Source organism: Eretmochelys imbricata, chromosome 8, assembly GCF_965152235.1.
Source record: "Eretmochelys imbricata isolate rEreImb1 chromosome 8, rEreImb1.hap1, whole genome shotgun sequence".
NCBI lineage: Eukaryota > Metazoa > Chordata > Testudines > Cheloniidae > Eretmochelys > Eretmochelys imbricata.
Window position 1 is genome coordinate 12576538 of NC_135579.1, and position 21088 is coordinate 12597625.

General features: G+C 43.8%; 1 protein-coding gene across 3 annotated transcripts in view; it reads right to left on the reverse strand.

Annotated features, from left to right (window-relative positions):
• Positions 1-21088, reverse strand: part of JADE2 (jade family PHD finger 2) — a 154585-nt gene that overhangs the window by 92476 nt on the left and 41021 nt on the right. For all 3 annotated transcript variants that reach the window (XM_077825062.1, XM_077825061.1, XM_077825063.1), the window contains exon 4: positions 14002-14159. In XM_077825062.1, coding sequence (XP_077681188.1) covers positions 14002-14159 — 158 coding nt within the window. The remainder of the gene's footprint in view (positions 1-14001; positions 14160-21088) is intronic.

Sequence of the window (21088 nt, forward strand, 5' to 3'; positions counted from 1 at the left end):
AACACGTTGCGAGAAAAGGCTCTTAGCCTCCATGCGCTGTTCAAACCTCCTGCCGAAGAGGGACAGCCTTCTGATGGAAAGGAATTCAAAGCCAGCCAAGGTTGGCTTAACAGTTTTAGGAACCGCTTCAACCTCAAAAACGTGCAGACTACTGGTGAAGCTGCATCTGCCAATGAAGAGGCAGCAAAAGCCTACCCCAAACAATTAAAGAAAATCATAGAAGAAAAGGGCTATCTTCCGGAACAAGTTTTTAATGCTGACGAGACTGGGCTCTTCTGGAAAAAAATCCCCAACCGCACTTACACTTCGAAATCAGAAAGACAAGCCCCTGGCTTCAAAGCAGCTAAAGACCATGTAACTGTGTTGTTTTGTGCCAATGCGGCTGAGCATTTAATAAAGCCGGGCTTGCTCTACAGGGCTGCAAATCACCGTGCCCTAAAAGGCAAGAACAAAAATCTCCTGCCTGTGTTCTGGCAATCAAATAAAAGGGCTTGGGTGACGGCAGCATTATTTCTGAATTGGTTCCACAAGTGTTTCATTCCGGAGGTCGAAGAGAAAGGACTTAACTTTAAAGTGTTGCTGATCGTACACAATGCTCCTGGCCACCCTGCGGCACTCCGGTTTGCGCATAACGACGTTGAAGTCGTCTTTCTCCCCCCCAATACCACCTCCATCCTCCAACCTCTCGACCAAGGCGTGATTCACTGTTTCAAGGCCACGTACACGAGGCTTACGTTCTCACGGATACGTAGCTCTATGGATGCTGATCCCAATCTTAATGTGATGGAGTGTTGGAAGACTTTCAACATTGCCGATTGCATCACTTATATTAAACAGGCAATGGATGCAATCAAGTCTGAAACAGTCAATACATGTTGGCGAAACCTATGGAAAGAATGTGTGAATGATTTTAAGGGTTTCCCGACCATTGACAGACAAAGAAGTGAAATACATTGTTCAGGTGGCCACGCAAGTAAGTGGGTGGTGATGGCTTAGTTGACATCCTTGAGGAAGAAATGGAAGAATTAATTGAGAGCCATAGAGAAACACTGACTAACGAAGAGTTAGAGGAACTGATAAAATCGTCTACAGAAGACAAAGATGATGACAACGAACAGGAAGAGCCAGGAAGTTGGAATCTTCATAAATTTGCTGAAGTGTTCCAAGCAGCGAAATACTTGAATGATTTAATTTCTGAATACGATCCCTCTGTGGAACGAAGCCTCAAAATCACATGCAGTATTACGGACGATTTGAGACCGTATCAAGAAATGTTTGAGCAGCTCAAGAGACAACAGCGACAGTTGCTGATCACCATGTTTTTCAAGGAAAAACAACAGCAGCAGATGAGCCTACGCAATCAACTTCTTGAGCTGAACCAGAGCCAACCACTTCGTCTACAACTCGCTCTCCGTCACCCAAGCTCTCCGTCACCTCCGTCTCCTGGATCGACATCAAGCCCTGACGACCCCTTGTAATTACCCCCTGTAATTAAAAATACAGTACTGTAAAATTATATTTTTCATATGTACTCTTTATTATATACTGTACCTTACTGTATACATTATACATTTATACATATTACTGTACAGGGCTGTATACACAAAACCATGTTCAGTATACTGTACTTTATGGGCGATTTAAGGGATTTTCAAGGGTAATTTTGACTGTATGCGATTTTCGTCTTATGCACTGACTTTAGATCCTAACCCCCGAGTAAGATGCGACTCCACTGTACTTGAATATTGTTATCATGTCCCCTCTCAGTCTCCTCTTCTCCAAACTAAACAAACCCATTTTTTTCAGTCTTTCCTCATAGGTAACATTTTTTAGACCTTTAATCATTTTGTTGCTCTTATCTGAACTCTCTCCAGTTTGTCCACATCCTTCCTGAAATGTGGCGCCCAGAACTGGACACAATACTCCAGTTGAGGCTGTATCAGCGCAGAGTAGTGCGGAAGAATTACTTCTTGTGTCTTACTTACAACACTCCTGCTAATACATCCCAGAACGATGTTTGCTTTTTTTGCAAGTGTTACCCTATTGACTCATATTTAGCTTGTGATCCACTATGACCCCCAGATCCCTTTCCACAGTACACCTTCCTAGGCAGCCATTTCCCATTTTGTACGTGTGCAATGTAACTGACTGTTCCTTGCGAAGTAGAGTACTCTGCATTTGTCCTCATTGAATTTCACCCTATTTACTTCAGAACATTTCTCCAGTTTGTCCAGGTCATTTTGAATTTTAATCCTATCCTCCAAAGCATTTGAAACCCCTCCCAGCTTGGTATTGTCCGCAAACTTTATAAGTGTACTCTCTATATGCCATTATCTAAATCATTCGTGAAGATATTGAACAGAACCAGACCCAGAACTGATCTCTGCAGGACCCCATTTGATATGCCCTTTCAGTTTGACTGTGAACCACTGACTAGTCTCTAGGAACGGTTTTCCAACCTGTTATGCACCTACCTTATAGTAGCTTCATCTAGGTTGTATTTCCCTAGTTTGTTTATGGGAAGGTCATGCAAGACAGTATCAAAAGCCTTACTAAAGTCAAGATTTACTACATCTACCTCTTCCCCCCATGCACAAGGCTTGTTTCTCTGTCAAAGAAAGCTATTAGATGGGTTTGACATGATTTGTTCTTGACAAATCCATGGTGACTGTTACTTATCACCTTGTTCTCTTCTGGGTGCCTGTGAACTGACTGCTTAATTATTTGCTTCGTTATCTTTCCAGGTACTGAAGTTAAGCTAATTGGTCTGTAATTCCCTAGGTTGTCCTTATTCCTCTTTTTATAGATGGGCACTATATTTTCCCTTTTCCAGTCCTCTGGAATCTTTATCTACTCAATCAGCTCCTTGAGTATTCTAAGATGTATTTCATCAGGCCCTGGTGATTTGAAAACATCTAACTTGTCAAAAGAAAAGGAGTACTTGTGGCACCTTAGAGACTAACCAATTTATTTGAGCTTAAGCATCCGATGAAGTGAGCTGTAGCTCACGAACGCTTATGCTCAAATAAATTGGTTAGTCTCTAAGGTGCCACAAGTACTCCTTTTCTTTTTGTGAATACAGACTAACACGGCTGTTACTCTGTAACTTGTCTAAGTAATTTTTAACTTGTTCTTTCCCTATTTTAGCCTCTGATCCTACCTCATTTTCACTGGCATTCATTGAGTTAGATGTCCAATTGCTACTAAACTTTTTGGTGAAACTGAAACAAAAAAGTCATTTAGCACTTCTGCTATTTCCATATTTTATGTTATTGTGTTGTTATCCCCCCACCCCTAATTGAGAAACGGGTCTACCCTGTCCTTGGTCTTCCTCCTGCTTCTAATATATTTGTACAATGTTTTCTTGTTACCCTTTATGTCTGTGGCTAGTTTAATCTCGTTTTGTGCCTCGACCTTTCTAATTCTGTCCCTACATACTTGTGTTACTTGTTTATCTTCATCCTTTGTAATTTGATCTACGTGTCCACTTTTTGTAGGATTCTGTTTTGTGTTTCAGATCATTGAGGATCTCCCAATTAAGCCAGGGTGGTCTCTTGCCATGTTTCCTATCTTTCCTACTCAGTGAGATAGTTTGCTCTTGTGCCCTTAATAACGTCTCTTTGAAAAACTGCCAACTCACTTGAACTGACTTGCTTCCCAAGAGATCTTACCTACCAACTCCCTGAGTTTGCTAAAGTCTGCCTTCTTGAAATTCATTGTCTTTATTATGTTGTTTTCCCTCCTACCATTCCTTAGAATCATGAACTCTATCATTTCATGATCACTTTCACACAAACTGCCCTCCACTTTCTAATTCTCAACCAGTTCTCCCCTAGTGGCTTTCTCTACCTTCTGAAATTAAAAATATGGTCTCCAATACATTCCAAGAACTTGTTGGATAATCTGTGCCCTGCTGTGTTATTTTCCCAACAGATGTTTGGGTAGTTGAAGTCCCCCATCAGCACCAAGTCCTGTGCTTTGGATGATTTTGTTAGTTGTTTATAAAAAGCCTCATCCACTTCCTCTTCCTGGTTAGGTGGTCTGTAGACCCCTAACATGACATTACCCTTGTTTTTTACCCTGTTTATCCTTATCTAGAGACTTTCAACAAGTCTGTCTCCTATTTACATCTCAACCTCAGTCCAAGTGTATACATTTTTGATATATAAAGCAACTTCTCCCTTTTTTCCCTGCCTGTCCTTCCTGAGCAAGCTGTACCCCTCTATACCAATATTCCAGTCGTGTATTATCCCACCAAGTCTCTGTGATGCCCACTATGTCATAGTTGTGTTTAATGATTAGCATTTCTAGTTATTCCTGCTTATTACCCAAACTTCTCGCATTAGTATACAAATTATGCACATTTCAGAAATAGGGAAACTGCAGTTCGCAGAGATTGTCTTAGGTTACTCAGGAAAACTGAAACCAATTACACCAACTCAGGATCTGGCCCCAGAGGTATAATAAAGCATGATGTCACACCAGCAGTCAACGATGCCTGATATACCACTCCCCAATAGTCTGACACCCATCCACATTCTTAATACAACAGTTACACTAATCAAGTCATGCTCAGCCATTAGATTCACAAGACGAGACAGAAAACAGAGGGAATAGTGTGAGACAAGGCAGATCCAATGGAAGTTTTGTCTGAGTGCATGAAGTGCGTAAAGACTTCACGACTGACTGTTGATACCAACTGTTGGTATAGACTCACCTAACAGGGTGCTATGATTTTTAAATTTCTATTTTGGATGCTGTTACTCGGTTTTACTTAGTCCTCACTGAGGCAAAACAGCCACTGGGCCACAAGGGCTGCAGAGGACCCTTTGTCCTGCAAAGGGGAGCTGCATACCATCCAGACTGATTCTTCAGAAGGTCAGGCCATCACAGCCAGAACAGGAAGTGGCTGCAGCGGGACCCTGCGGAGGCCCAGCATGCTCATGCAAACAGGAAGCTTTATTTCTCTGCGAGGTCACTTTTTCAAGGTTTTCTGATCTCCTAAGCAAACACAGGCCACTTCAGTTTGGATTTTTTTTATCTTTTGATCAGCTAAAAGCCTCAGGATTTAGTCCTGATTTTCAGAGGACTCTATGTATCTTTGATAGTGTAACAGAATCAGGGCAAATTTAAGGCCAGTGCGTCCAGATACTGAGAAAATTGGCACAAGTATCCCTTTGTGAAAGTACTAGGACTATATCATGTCTGTCCCTTTACAGAATGCATCCCCGCAACTCTAATCCCAGACTTACCGAGAGGATGCACATCTTCATTAGATTCCAAAAGAGGAACAAAAATTGGATCGTATTAAAAAAAATCTAACACCACTACTACGAGGATACTTAAGCTGCTGCAGAATCCTCCACTGCCCCTTCTGCGGCTGAGCCTCAGGAGAAGCTGCTGCTAAGTCAAAAGTCAGCCAGCATCTCAAACTGAGAAAAGTAAGTCCAGCCTACACATCCAGTGACAGGCCCACCTGCCTGTCTAGATGTGGTATATCCTGATTTTTGAAAAGCTTTTGATACTGTCCCGCATGACCTTCTTATAAATAAACTAGGGAAATGCAACCTAGATTGAGCTATTTTACGGTAGGTGCAAAACTGGTTGGAAAACCATTCCCAAAGAGTAGTTATCAGTGGTTCACAGTCATGCTGGAAGGGCATAATGAGTGGGGTCCCGCAGGGATCAGTTTTGGGTCCGGTTCTGTTCAATATTTTCATCAATGATTTAGATAATGGCATATAGAAAGTACACTTATAAAGTCTGCGGACAATACTAAGCTGGGAGGGGTTGCAAGTGCTTTGGAGGAAAGGATTAAAATTCAAAATGATCTGGACAAATGGTCTGAAGTAAATAAGATGAAATTCAATGAGGACAAATGCAAAGTACTCCATTTAGGAAGGAACAATCAGTTGCACACATACAAAATGGGAAATGACTGCCTAGGAAGGAGTACTGCGGAAAGGGATCTGGGAGTCATAGTGGACCACAGGCTAAATATGAGTCAACAGTGTAACGCTGTTGCGAAGAAAACGAACGTCATTCTGGGTTGTATTAACAGGAGTGTTGTAAGCAAGACACGAGAAGTAATTCTTCCGCATCGCTCCACTCTGATTAGGCCTCAACTGGAGCATTATGTCCAATTCTGGGCACCACATTTCAGAAAGGATGTGGACAAATTGGAGAGAGTTCAGAGAAGAGCAACAAAAATGATTAAAGATCTAGAAAACATGACCTATGAGGGAAGACTGAAAAAATTGGATTTGTTTACTTTGGAAAAGAGAAGACTGAGAGGGGACATGAGAACAGTTTTCAAGTATGTAAAAGGTTGTTGCAAGGAGGAGAAAGAAATGTAACCTCTGAGGGGAGGACAAGAAGCAATGGGCTTAAATTGCAGCAAGAGCAGTTTAGGCTGGAGATTTGGAAAAATTTAGGATTCTATGTTGGCAGGTGTGGGTAGGTTGCGTCTCTTTCCTAATCCACAGGTACAAAACGCACTGGTCAGTTCTCTATCCTCATTGTTCAGACATGAGGGGGCTTCACAGGGTCGTAGGAGCACACGAGGGTCAGATGGTGTTTTCTAGTATTTAGAGCAGAGGACTGGGAGTCAGGACTTGTGGGCTCTGTTCCCAGTTCTGCCACTGACTCACTGTGTGATCGTGGGCAATTCCCATTAACTCTGAAGCTCTTCCATTTATTCTGTTATTTTACCTTGCTCAGTGCTTACATTCAAACCCTGTCGATATGGTCGAAGATTGTGTTCACTGATCAAGAAAAAACTCTATCTGCCTACCAACAGAATGACAGCCTGTGTTCAGGGGAGCCATGTCCTGAAAACTCACTGGATCAGCTACATAGAGGAGACAGCGCATCTCACACCACAGGGCACTGTGAGCTAGGGCTCCTGAAATGTATTCCTGGCTCTGCCACTGACACATTGTGCAACTCAGTTAGCCTCTGTGCCTCAGTTTACTCACAAGTGAAATAAACCCTTACATCACACAGGTGTGGCGAGGTTTAATTCTAGATCTATAAAGCGTTGTGAGACCCTCAGATTATAGGCTCCATAAAAAGGTAAAGTGTTGGCATTATTACCTGATTCTTGTAGGTGTACAGCTGTGGGTTAATGCTAGCGTGAGCTGAGTAAGCAGAGCATGTCAACCTGTCTTTCCAGTGCCTACCAGCAAGGAAACTTGCTTTTAACTGCTCATTTCCCCTGTTTTCATTCAGCTTCAAATGGCATTATATATCTGTGCTAGGCCCCTTTAAACTCTGGCCAATTCTCAGGCACACATCGGTACAAAATAAAACCCTATCAGGTACTGGTCAACTAGAAGTGGCTCGCTAGATGAAACAGCCCTGCTAAGTTCTGCCTGCCAGGTGATCTCACGGACAGTCAGACGAGGCGGATATATTGATGGACACTGAAGACATTCACAGGTTTCAGAGTAACAGCCGTGTTAGTCTGTATTCGCAAAAAGAAAAGGAGTACTTGTGGCACCTTAGAGACTAACCAATTTATTTGAGCATGAGCTTTCGTGAGCTACAGCTCACTTCATCAGATGCATACCGTGGAAACTGCAGCAGACTTTATATATACACAGAGAATATGAAACAATACCTCCTCCCACCCCACTGTCCTGCTGGTAATAGCTTATCTAAAGTAATCATCAGGTTAGGCCATTTCCAGCACAAATCCAGGTTTTCTCACCCTCCACCCCCCCACACAAATTCACTCTCCTGCTGGTGATAGCCCATCCAAAGTGACAACTCTTTACACAATGTGCATGACATTCAAACACTCAATGGAATTAAGCAGGTTTCAGCACTGTATAATGCAAGGGAAGGTTGTGAGGGCCAAGCCAACGTGACCCAGGGCCAAAAAATGAGTCTCTGCACCTCCCAGAAGCAGTGCTAAACTCAGTGCCTGGATCCCCTCCATCACCTGCTACTCAACAGTGCTCATCTTCAGCAACCCATTTGTTTTAAGGTGGCTCTTGGTTTCAGTCATTTCAGATGGTTGTTTTCTGGGGAAAATGCTCCTTAAAACAAATCCTTTCCTCTCCACCTCACCCACAGCTTTGACATTTCAGAGCTCCAGAAAATAAAATGTTTCCAAATCTAATTTTCAGCTTTGGATCTGCAAGACCTAGAGGCAACGCAAAAGTAGGAAGAGTTCATTTCTCAAATCCCAGCTGAAAGATTAAAAGAATGGCAGAAGCTGGGTATAAAATTCCTTTGGGAGCCAGAAACTGACTCGCTGGGTAGGAAGTGACCCTGCCCCCTTCCACAAAATATCTATCTGCTCATGGTCTAAATGCTCCCTAGCTCCCCAGAGATGGAATCTGTTTTCCTGTGGGTTGCAGTATGATTTGCTAAATATATTATGACGCACCATTCCACAGCTCCCAGACCTCTGTGTGGCTTCTCCTCCCCTCTAGGAATTTCACATACAAATCACTGTCAAAGTGACAGCATTAGCACAAGTGAGTTAACACAGAGCATTCATCAACCTAGGGCCCTAATTCTCCTTTATACAATGGCCACTTTACCCCTCTCTGACAGTGTAAAGGATTGAGCTGTACCTGTTTTAAGGTCCCTTTACACTGCTACAGTAGTTGCAATGACCTTATTATAAATGAAAATTCGGTACTCTATGTTGCTTACTTGAGCACAGGGTTTTCAAAAAGCCAGAAGGGTTTTTTTTCTTTAACAGGTTTGATTTCCTGATTCCCTGAGTTTCCTGAGATATTGTTATTTCTTTTTAAATCACTCATCAAATGGAAAAAAATATTCAAAAAACAAAGTGAAAATTTACTGTAGGGCCTAACATAAACAAAATGTGGATTCATACCCTGACAAATGCACACAGTGTTCCTATGCTCAGAAGTGAAATAAGATTGGCACTATAAAAATATTTTGGGGGGAGAGCTGATTGCAATTTCAATTTTAAATTAACGACCCCTGACGGGGATGGACAAGGAAAAAGTTAAGCCCTCACACTGGGGAAAATAAGTTTTAAGACAAGTAAAACTGAGGGTCCTGAAAATATTATTCTTGTCAATCCGCTAAAACGCAGTTAGCAATGCGAAGAGTTGGCAATGGCCCCCAGAGAAGACAAGTTTTAAGGCGGGTCATGTTCCTTCCTGTGCTACTCTAAACCAGGAGATGCCAGAGGTTCCAGTTCAGATCCATGCCTGGCAGCTGAAATCTACGTTTCATCACTGTGACTATCACATCAGCACCAAAAAATGGAAAACATCTGGACCAATGACTGTATTAAGCGGGGAGCTCTGGGGAGGAAGGGCACACACATACATCTGCTGTGCTTCCTGTTTTGTGTGATGAAAGATGCTTGTGGGATTTAAAAGCGAAAATCTGACAGTGCTAGCGTTTATTCTCTGTGGGCCTGATTCACCACAACCCCGTACGGGGCGCAGTCGCTTACTCGGGGTCAATGGAGTACAAAGTGGGTGTGTGGTGCTAAAGGAAGGCACTTTATTTCACTCCCTTTGCACTGGTGAAAATGACAGCAGGGAAACGGTGGATTGGGCCCTGTAGAAGTGAACTCTCTTGGGGAGTTTTCGATTTGAAGAATCTGAGGAGAGAGAGAGAGACTGTTTCTATTTGCTCCCTCAGGACCGAAGATGAAGGTTGTTGCAAGCTGCCCTGCTGAAGTACCATGCGCTGCACTGGACAGCATGGATGCACCTGCTTTAGAGATACAGGAAACTGTGGTTTCCACTTCCACTTAGTAACTCAAGGCAAAATCCTGGTCCCTGCACACAGTTGGAGCAAGTTATCTGTGCACTGGGGAACTAAATGGGGAGCTGGGGTATTAGGATCCTACCCATGACACAGGGACAGAGTGTGAGTGCTCCCACAGTCCCTGGAGGCAGGGTTAGGTTAGTGGATATGGGTGGTTGTGGGCACGATGGCCATGCTTAGTAACACACCTGCCCCAGCCCAATCCCCTGGCCCACGGTAGAGCCATGATGGAACTTTCCTCCCCAGTGCCCAGTAGTGCACCGGGCCTCTGTGCAGTCTCACCATCCGTGCATCACACCTGAACAGGTTCTACTGCAATCCAGGCTTTCCCTGTCCCCTGGCAGGGGTAGGAAGATTTTGCTCACAAAGCTACAAAACAAAACACGGCCCAACAAAATGCCTAGAAACAAAAGCTTTTTGCAAAAATGTGAATTCCCAGTACAACAGCTCAGGCTGGTTTTAGATGGGCACTTACTGCACAGGTAGTGCCAAGCTATCACTTTTCATCTTGAAATAAACCCAAAACCTTCAGTCCAAGGGCTGGACGTTTCCTAGTTCAGACTGTGGTTAGCTATTAAAGGTGACTAAAAAAGGATATTCCACACACAGGTGTTTTTCAAGGAGTAAGTCAACTCAACAGTCCCTTTTACAACTTCCCTTTTGATGTGTTCAGACTTCTCATTAAAGTTTCATTTCTTCCTATATTTTCTCTTGGGAAGGCAGGGGGTATGTGTGTACAAAAGTTTACTTCATAACTTTTGGCCGGCAGCTGCAATAGCAGCTGTCACCAAGGGACAAACTGTGCTTCAGACGAGGTTATTGACTTTATTGAAATTCCTCCATCATTTGAGGAGCAAAACAGAATTTCCTCCATATACAGTAACTCCTCACTTAACGTTGTAGTTCTGTTCCTGAAAAATGCGACTTCAAGAGAAACAATGTTAAGTGAATCCAATTTCCCCATAAGAATTAATGTAAATGGGGGGGGGGAGGTTTAGGTTCTAGGGAAATTTTTTTTTTGCCAGACAAAAGACTACACACACACACATACACACAGAGTTTAATACTGTACACAGCGATGATGATTGTGAAACTTGGTTGTGGTGGTGGAGTCAGAGGGTGGGATATTTCCCAGGGAATGCCTTACTGCTAAATGATGAACTAGCAATTGGCTGAGCCCTCAAGGGTTAACTCGTTGTTAATGTAGCCTCACACTCTACAAGGCAGCACAAATGGAGGGAGGGGAGACAGCATGGCAGACAGAGACACACACCCTGTGTGTGAGAGAGACAGAGATGCACATTTCCCCTTTAAGTACGCCCGACACCACTCTTAGGGCTTGCCTACACTTACATTTTATAGTGCTCTAACTTGCTGGCTCAGGGGTGTGAAAAATCACCCCCCTGAGCACAGCAAGTCAGAGCGCTTTAAAGCGCTAGGGTAAACAGGCTCCCAGTGCTCAGAGCTAATCCCCCCATGGAGGTGGATTTCCAGGAGCGCTGGGAGACCTCTCTCCCAGCGCTCGCATGCGACTACACTCGCACTTCAAAGCACTGCTGCAGGAACGCTCCCGTGACAGCACTTTGAAGTTTCCAGTGTAGCCATGCCCTTAAGTACACTACCTTGTTAAGTTAATCAGCAAGCTGAGACCGCAGAAGCTGCTGCCAGGAAACTCCCTCCATCCTGAGCCCTGTCGTGTCCCCCCCTCCTCTATGGAGATGGGGTAAGAGGGGTGCAGGAGCAGGGGGGAGGGGGACACCCTGACATTAGTCGCCGTCTCCTCTCCCCCTTACCCCCAGCAAGCAGGAGGCTCTGGAGAGCAGCCCCAAGGCAGAGGGCAGGAGCAGCACATGGCAGTGGGGGGAGGGACAGCTGAATTGCTGGCAATTGATAGCCTGCTGAGTGTATGGGGGGCTGCCGGTCCACCCTGGTTCCAAGCCCCCACCAGCTAGCTGCAACGGGCTGCTCTTCCTGCAAGCAGTGGCAAAGCAGACGTTATAAGGGAGCATTGCGCCACTTTAAAGAGTATGTTCCCTAATTGATCAGCAACGTAACAACAAAACAACGTTAAACAGGATGACTTTAAGTGAAGAGTTTCTGTAATCTGAAGTCATCTCCCCCTGCTGAGTTCCTGAAAGCATTTTTTAAATTGATTTTTAAAGATTAAAAACATACAGGGTCTCCAGGGTGACCTGTACCATTTTAAAGGCATGGAACCCAAAGATCTTTGATATTCTTATCCAAATGATTCATATACGTTAAAAAGGAAGAAAAAGAGAAAAGAAAAACAGCTTGGGGTGTGGACACACTGCTGGCAGCAGCCCACTGGAATAGAGCAGATAACTTGCCCTAAGTTCTGGTGGAGTTACCTGGACAGCTGGGTGTCATCATGCGGCAAAGGGAAGAACTGAAATCAATTTTAATAGAAAAAATAGAGCTCAGTCGTCAGTAATGGAGCTGGGGGATTGTGGGCACAGTGGCCATGCCCTGCAACGTACCTGATCCAGCCCCAAATCCTAAATACAATTTACTTCGCTTTGTCTGAACTGTAGGCATAGGCCATGAAAGACCACGCCAGATACTTTTTCTTGACGGTGTCTGTTAGCCCCCTATTACTAATATTTCTCTTACCCTTGCTACCCAGAGGGAAACACTGGATTGTTCCCCCAGCTTGCATCACACTGCAACAGTACCTTCGGCCATATTTACTACACTTAGCAGGATACAACATGTGCCAAGGGAGTCCCAAGGGAGTAGTTGTGTGACGCACTGAGAGACTTGTGACCCAAATTCTGGGACTTTTGGACACTCCCACCAGCTAGGAGTCACGATCCCCTTGTCCTGCAGTTCAACAAGTATTATGTAATCTCATCACAGGCGTTAAGTCTCTGGCTTTAGAAAAGTGTCCTTGAATTTCAGTGCAGGGAGCAGATGATGTTGCTGCCCTTTGTCCATGCCTAGTGCTCAGCTTCTGTATGGATGACAGTAGTAACTCTACATCCCTTTCCTACCTGAGCAGCTACTTATCTTTTATTTGCCTATTTTAAAGTATTTGTTGATAGCATAGTTATCTAGATTGATACACTTGTTATAGCTTGTCTTTGGTGGCTGTCTGTCTATTTAGCAGCCAGCATTCTGCTTTCCTCTCCTGTGTGCAATGTGTTGAAGTGGATGGCAATAAAAGATAGCTGGTTAAAGTTATCGGGCCAAGTCTTACAGCTCTTACCAAGTCCCAACTCCCACTGACTTCAGTGGGACTCCAGCACAGGCACTGAGTTTCCCAATGGACCCTGCACGCCCATAAATCACTGAAGAGGTTAACGTGAATGTGGATTTTTATGTTTATTTTACCCTCTCCAAACCCCTGGGTCATTGCAAAATGACACCAACCTGGGCAAATGCAGAGCTGGTGGCCCCTGAGAGTCCTTCTCTCACTCATACCCAGCAATCCAAGAACGAGAGAGGACTTTCCTCAAGGGAGAGCATTCACATCTCTGTCATAACATCTGGGGGAGGGGGTGGGAAGCCTGAGTTCATATCCCGCCCCAAAGCTCCATGTTAACACCTTGGTCCTCTGTCAGCACATTCCCAGGCCACACCGAAGGATTTGTTTTAAGCAATACACTGAATGTGAATGCTGCAATGCTGGGTCATGTGGCATAAAATCTATCACCCATCACTGATCCAAGCTAAGTCACTTGCGCGTATGGCTGCTGGTGCGCTGCTAAGCTTGTACAGCTTAGAGTGTGCCCTTCCAGGACCATGACGGTAGGTTTGGACAGCCTATAAAACCACATTTCTGTCTGCCCAGACAGATATGTTCTCGCATATATATTACTTGCTTACTAAGGGATTTTGCCCTTCACTTGTCCCCTCTTGCACATTTCCACTGTGTCTTGGCTGTCCTCACAGAAGCACAGGCCACTGCTGCAGTTGGAAGCATCACCTGGTTCTACTGCATTTAATCATTTGCCCACTCCCCTGGATCTGAATCCCGGGACTGACGCTTTTTTACCAGCTTAAGGCTCACTTCCACCTAGCTCAAGTTCCAGGCCTGCCTGCTTTATTTACTCTACATTGCAGTTTAGACAGCACTATAAACTCAAATTATTTTGGAAGCTCCTCAAATAAACAGATGGGCAGAACAATGCCAAGTAAATAAGTATCCTGTCCAAGGACAGGAATAGAGACTGCAATGCATCTAGCAGCATAATCACTATTGTGCTCACTTACCTAATCACTGGTTCAGGTATCGCCTCTGCTCCCGCTGGAACTTGGACTCCTTTCTCCCACTCCTGTCTCCATGGATCGGCAAGTATGTAGAACTCATCTGGACTCAACTGATGTGAGTCAGGGATTTTCATGGCTGTTATCAGATCGGTACGAAAAACCTACAGCAAAAAAGCAATGAGACAGTCTTAAATGACTCGGCAGAGATGAGACTTGCACTGGAATATCAGCATTCCCCTGGTATTCAGGTTTCTGCTGCCTTTAGGGATTTTCCAACGGGGCAATCATGCCAGGCCTGAGAAAAGAGAGGGACCCGCCTGGGGCAGTGGAAGTAAATATGGAGAACAGGTAAACTCCTGTTCACACACTAGGATATACCATCAGGCCTTCTGTTTTCCCTCAAACAAATTTACCTTCAAGGGACCCTACCCGCAATTTGACAAAAGTACCTGGAGGGAGGGTCCTTTCTTATTACAATGCAAGGGCTTTCAAGAAAACTTCCTGTCTTCAGCTCAGCTTCCCCTCCCCTTTCATGGGGGTTAGGGGAACAGGCTATTGGAGTGCCCGCTCACAGAACTGGAGGGAACCCCACAGCCCACGCAGAGTGTCTCTTTACTTCCTGATTCTCACACATTATTTTACTTTCCTGTTATTCATGCTCCCAGTGAGGGAAGAGCTGGCTGACTGCAACTGATTGCTGAGTCATCCCCGCTTAAAGACACTGAGACAAAACTGCTCCAGGGAATTCTGGTCTTTCCACTGGGAGGCCTCAATGTCCCAGAGCAGGTTGAGATCCTGGAACTTGGTGGCCTGGATGAACTTGGACCGCTATACTTATTATTCCAACAACCAGAAGAGAATGCAGGCTTCTCTTCCCACAACTTTAGGGGAGAGAGGGAACAAACCACAGATTGCGTTCAGTGTGTTCCCCAGGAGAGAGAGCAGATTGTTAGCATGGGAAATGCAGGTAACTAAGAAATGAGACTGAGTGCGATTAGAATATCAATCCCTTATGACCAGCACCTCTGGCCTTTCTGACTGGGGAAACTCACTGTGGGATTCACTCTCTTTTTTTCTCCTCCTGCCACTTAATAGGCATATTAGCCATTTGTCAAATTACAACTAGATGAAAAGACAAGCAGCAAGTACCTTGATACATAAACATAATGGGCCTGACTCTCATCTCACTTACAATGGTGTAAATCAAGAGTAACTCCACTTTACATCAGTGTAGGATGCATGCATGCGAGATTCGGGCTTTATATTTCAATCAGTGCTGGGAGAGAGATAGCCAACATTAAAGAAGGGTAAAATAAAGGGTGCACTATTTTCCTCCAGGTGATGAACGGATTTAACATATTCACACAAACATCTACTTTGAACTCAGCAGAAAATACGACTCCATGTTTTCCCTGCATTCAGCTTTTTTAGGGCATGCTGATGTTTTCTTTCTTCTTGAATGGCTGATACAGATAAGGCTGTAGTGAATATACACAGTCACCTGATTCCCATGCATGTTTTAGTTTTTATTATCTGCGACAAATCCAGGGAAATAAGCAAAACCATTCTATGATCAGCCTTCAGAAACTGCTCCTTTCAGGTCACAACACAATTCTCATACAAAATACTCTGGGTCTTTTTTTCTAAAACTCATCACTGTTAAAACATAGTCAGAGCTGCCCTGGCAAACGCAAAGGCACTTAAAAACAGCCAGATTCTTTGACACTGACCTTGCCCCCCTTTCAGAAGTAAACATAGCATTGCCAGTGAACTCCCTGTCTCTGCAACAGAGTGATTCAGGGACATGCTGGAAAACCATGGGCTGAGCTTCCTTCAGCATCCTTAAAGGAAAACTCCTGTGTTAATTACAAATCTTAATGGGCAAAACAAATATTTTCAAAGGGGCAGAATAGCTGGCTCTCAGTGTGGATACCTGTGGGTGGGGAGGAAAGGTATAAGGAACTATTCAGAGGCTATCTACAATTTCAGTCCCAGACGGCAACACCTGGGGTACAAGCTACCCCCAAAGGATCAGCTGGGGCAGGCAGAGGGTGGGGGAACTTTCTACCTTCAGCCACTCCAGCCCTACAGCTTTTTTCAAAAACATGGTATGCATGTTTTTAAAATGAGGGGAAATATTTTTTTCTGCATTGCCTTGGTACTAAAAAGCTTTGTGACCCTTTTTCCTCAAGCTTCCAAGAAATGTTACTTCTCTTTGGAGAGAGACTAAGCCTGGGAAGTTCTAACCCATAATGTGACTGTTTCAGAAAGCTGCAAATGTCTGAGAACAACCAGTTTGAATGACAAGACTTGTGTATCCATAACTATGGCAGTCACTGCCTCCCACCTCCCACCCCCCATTACATTTAGGGATGGATCAATGGACACTTGAATCCAAACACCTAAGAAATCTTCCCAGACCAGAATGAGTATTGAAACCTGCCCCTGGAGTTCTGGTTCCAGATTGGCTCCGTAAATTCTGGCTTGGCAGCTGAAAAGATTTTGTTCCATGGTGGAAACCTTGTGAGATTCTTGCTATTTGGGGGTGAGATTTCAAAAGAGCCACTCATAAGATTTGATAACAAGAAGTAGACAAGATACATTTGACGTTGCTGGTGTCCTCTTGTTTTTCAGGGGGAAGATGCTAGTCTTCCTGTCCCCATCCTCCCCCAGACCAAAGAAGCCAGGACTGCTGGGGGAAGACCGCCAATGGGCTGAACCCTTTTCTGAAAATGACATGATTGTGGACAGAAGCCGCCAGCAGGTCACTCTCTCCTCCACAGACGGCGGGATCCCTCCACCTAACAAACCTCTCTGTCCTTCTCAACCCTCAGTCTGCATAACACTAGAAAGTATGGCTACTTTCCTTTTAGTTTGGAGGGACTACTTTTTTATTTTATAGCAAATGAAAGGATACCAAGAGAGAAAGACATCTATAGATGAGACACAGGGCCAAATCTATTTTCACTTGCATCACAGTAAATCTAGAGTAACTCCACTGGCACCGACAGAGGTATTCTGGATTTACACTGGTCTAACTAAGACCAGGATCTGCCTCACAAAGTATCAGAAACTCTAGTCAGAGTATCACAAATGCTCTGGATGTTATTGTTCAGAGATCCCAAAGGAGTAGATAAAGATGGGCGAGATATTCAGCGGATGTAAATTAGTGTAGCTTGAACAGAGGTATGCCGATTTACACCAGCTAGGGCTCTGGCCATCTGTTTTCAGTATCTCTGATAATAAAAAGTGAAAGAAGAGAACGGAAAATTGTTTTCAGAATCATTTCTGAATGGAGGCCAGATTCTACTTCATTCCACTAGCATAAATCTGGGGTGACTCTTCTGCAGAGAATGAACGTATTCCTGATTTAGATCAGAATTTGGCCTAGAATGCGTCTTAAGGTTTTCTTTGAGGTGTCAGCAACACTTCCGAAATTCACAAGGTTGTAATTGTTGGTCTTAATTGCTAATGGTTATTGGATGACCCAGATGTGGAGAACAATACCTGGCACATTTTGGGGCTCACGAACAGCATGCCAGTTTGCTGGAAACGCAAAGGAATTACTAGGTTATAAAGCTGTTTCACACTTTAATATTCTGTCTGGCTTCCCAAAGGGATGGATATTGTTTACAGTCTTGGGGAAAAAATAGCTTGTTTAGTGAACAGGAAAAAAATCGAACTAAATGGTGGTATACATGCCTGGCTACATGGCCAGAGCCTGCAGCCAAATGCACTCTGATTCTCACTGACCCGTTAAACTGCTCAACTGGGCCCCTCCTCTCGGAGAATTCTCCAGCTCTGGGATAGTGATTTTGCTCATCTTCCCTTCCCATTTTGCTTCTGGACCTACTGAGGTTTCCCTGATGTACACTGTGAGGAAAACAATAATTCCATAAAACAGATCATGGTAAATAAAGTTTTTTGTCCAGGGGATTGCCTGACAGCAACGATTTGATTAGAGCTACCCTGTCTCTTGGAGAATAAAGAACCATTTGTAAATGAAAATGGATGATTTCTCCTTTTCTTCGCATCTGTTATTATCTGAAATAATAACCCACAATGCCAGCAATAATACCCAGACACCAGCTAGCCCTAATCAGTCTGTCTCAGGCTACTTCTGTATTACCCTATGTGAGGCTGGGATGGATCAGGTGTTTTCTTCAGATGCTGTTTAATCTGTTCTCAGTGCTTATTCTCAAACTAACTATTGCTTGGCATGAACTGTAATGAATGATTCCAGGATGGCTTCACACTTTCAATACAAAGATCAAATGCCCCAGAGGGTATTTTCAAAACCAAATCGGATACTATGTAGGAATATAGACATTAACCCCTAACTGAGACCTGGTATTTAGGTCAGGTCATTTAATCCTCAGAGCCTCAGCTGATAACCCAATTACAGCTGAGTACAAATACATAAACATCCTTTCCTACATTGCTGCCTCTTTGAACACTAGGAGCACCTTTTCCCTGCTGCATTTGTTTGGAGACATTTTTGACCACATCTATAAAGAGCTAAATTAAACTGCCCAGACACAGTCTTGCTGCATCTTCCAATAAAAACATAATTAACAGCCTACATGTTATAGTCAGAGCTATGCTGGGTTTGCGAAAGGTCAAGTTCCTTGAAGTCTCCATGTGCCAATATAATTTAATTGTTAAGAACACCACAGTAACATTTTATTATGCTACTAGTCTGAAAAATTAAAATAAGATTAAGATAAATGCTAAATAAACATAAGTAATGTGAAAAAGATGTCAGTCCTTACAGTGTTGCATCTCTGAATATCAAGCAATACGAAAACTATAAATAAATATAAATAAAAAATAAATAAACCCAATGCAGCTCTAATGCATTTCTAAAACATAATGTATGTATGTGCCCTTTTAGTGATAGATCTACAGTCCCCAATGTCACCATTCAGACCTAAAGGCTGTTTAAGTTACTCAGTATCACCAAGTGACTATCTCCAAAGGATATAAACAAACAAGATTCAGCGTCAACCTGAACCTTTTATCTTGCTCTGAGTTTCCACCAGCTGGCTAGCCCGTTAGGATAAGGGATAATTTTGTTTCAGTGGCTATGAAGATCTCTCCTCTCTGATTTCAGAGTAGCAGCCGTGTTAGTCTGTATCCGCAAAAAGAAAAGGAGGACTTGTGGCACCTTAGAGACTAACAAATTTATTTGAGCATAAGCTTTCGTGAGCTACAGCTCACTTCATCGGACACATTCAGTGGAAAATACAGTGGGGAGATTTATATACACAGAGAACATGAAACAATGGGTGTTACCATACCCACTGTAACGAGAGTGATCAGGTAAGGTGAGCTATTACCAGCAGAAAAACGGGGGGGGGGTACCTTTTGTAGTGATAATCAAGGTGGGCCATTTCCAGCAGTGACAAGAATGTCTGAGGAACAGTGGGGGGGATAAACATGGGGAAATAGTTTTACTTTGTGTAATGACCCATCCACTCCCAGTCTTTACTCAAGCCTAAATTGATTGTATCCAGTTTGCAAATTAATTCCAATTCAGAGTCTCTCGTTGGAGTCTGTTTTTGAAGTTTTTTTGTTGAAGAATTGCCACTTTTAGGAAACCTTTTGTAGTGATAATCAAGGTGGGCAATTTCCAGCAGTGACAAGAATGTCTGAGGAACAGTGAGTGGAGGGGTGGGGGGAGAATAAACATGGGGAAATAGTTTTACTTTGTGTAATGACCCATCCACTCCCAGTCTTTATTCAAGTGTAAGTTAATTGTATCCAGTTTGCAAATTAATTCCAATTCAGCAGTCTCTCGCTGGAGTCTGTTTTTGAAGTTTTTTGTTGAAGAATTGCCACTTTTAGGTCTGTAATCAAGTGACCAAAGAGACTGAAGGGTTCTCCGACTGGTTTTTGAATGTTATCATTCTTGACGTCTGATTTGTGTCCATTATTCTTTTACGTAGAGACTGTCCTGTTTGGCCAATGTACATGGCACAGGGGCATTGCTGACACATGATGGCATATATCACATTGGTAGATGTGCAGGTGAACGAGCCTCTGATAGTGTGGCTGAAGTGATTAGGCCCTATGATGGTGTCCCCTGAATAGATATGTGGACACAGTTGGTAACGGGCTTTGTTGCAAGGATAGGTTCCTGCGTTAGTGGTTCTGCTGTGTGGTGTGTGGTTGCTGGTGAGTATTTGCTTCAGGTTGGGGGGCTGTCTGTAAGCAAGGACTGGCCTGTCTCCCAAGATCTGTGAGAGTAGTGGGTCGTCCTTCAGGAGGATAGGTTATAGATCCTTGATGATGCGTTGGAGAGGTTTCAGTTGGGGGCTGAAGGTGATGGCCAGTGGCATTCTGTTATTTTCTTTGTTGGGCCTGTTTTAGTAGGTGACTTCTGGGTACTCTTCTGGCTCTGTCAGTCTGTTTCTTCATTTCAGCAGGTGGGTACTGTAGTTGTAAGAACGCTTGATAGAGATCTTGTAGGTGTTTGTCTCTGTCTGAAGGGTTGGAGCAAATGCGGTTGTATCGTAGAGCTTGGCTGTAGACAATGGATCATGTGGTGTGGTCTGGATGAAAGCTGGAGGCATGTAGGTAGGTATAGTGGTCAGTAGGTTTCCGGTATAGTGTGGTGTTTATGTGACCATCACTTATTAGCACAGTAGTGTCCAGGAAGTGGATCTCTTGTGTGGACTGGTCCAAGCTGAGGTTGATGGTGGGATGGAAATTGTTGAAATCATGGTGGAATTCCTCAAGGGCTTCTTTTCCATGGGTCCAGATGATGAAGATGTCATCAATGTAGCGCAAGTAGAGTAGGGGCATTATTTCCCCATGTTTATTCCCCGCCCCCGTTCCTCAGACGTTCTTGTCACTGCTGGAAATGGCCCACCTTGATTATCACTACAAAAGGTTTTTCCTCCCCCTGCTTTCCTGCTGGTAATAGCTCACCTTACCTGATCACTCTCATTACAGTGTGTATGGTAACACCCATTGTTTCATGTTCTCTATGTATATAAATCTCCCCACTGTATTTTCCACTGAATGCATCCGATGAAGTGAGTTGTAGCTCACGAAAGCTTATGCTCAAATAAATTGGTTAGTCTCT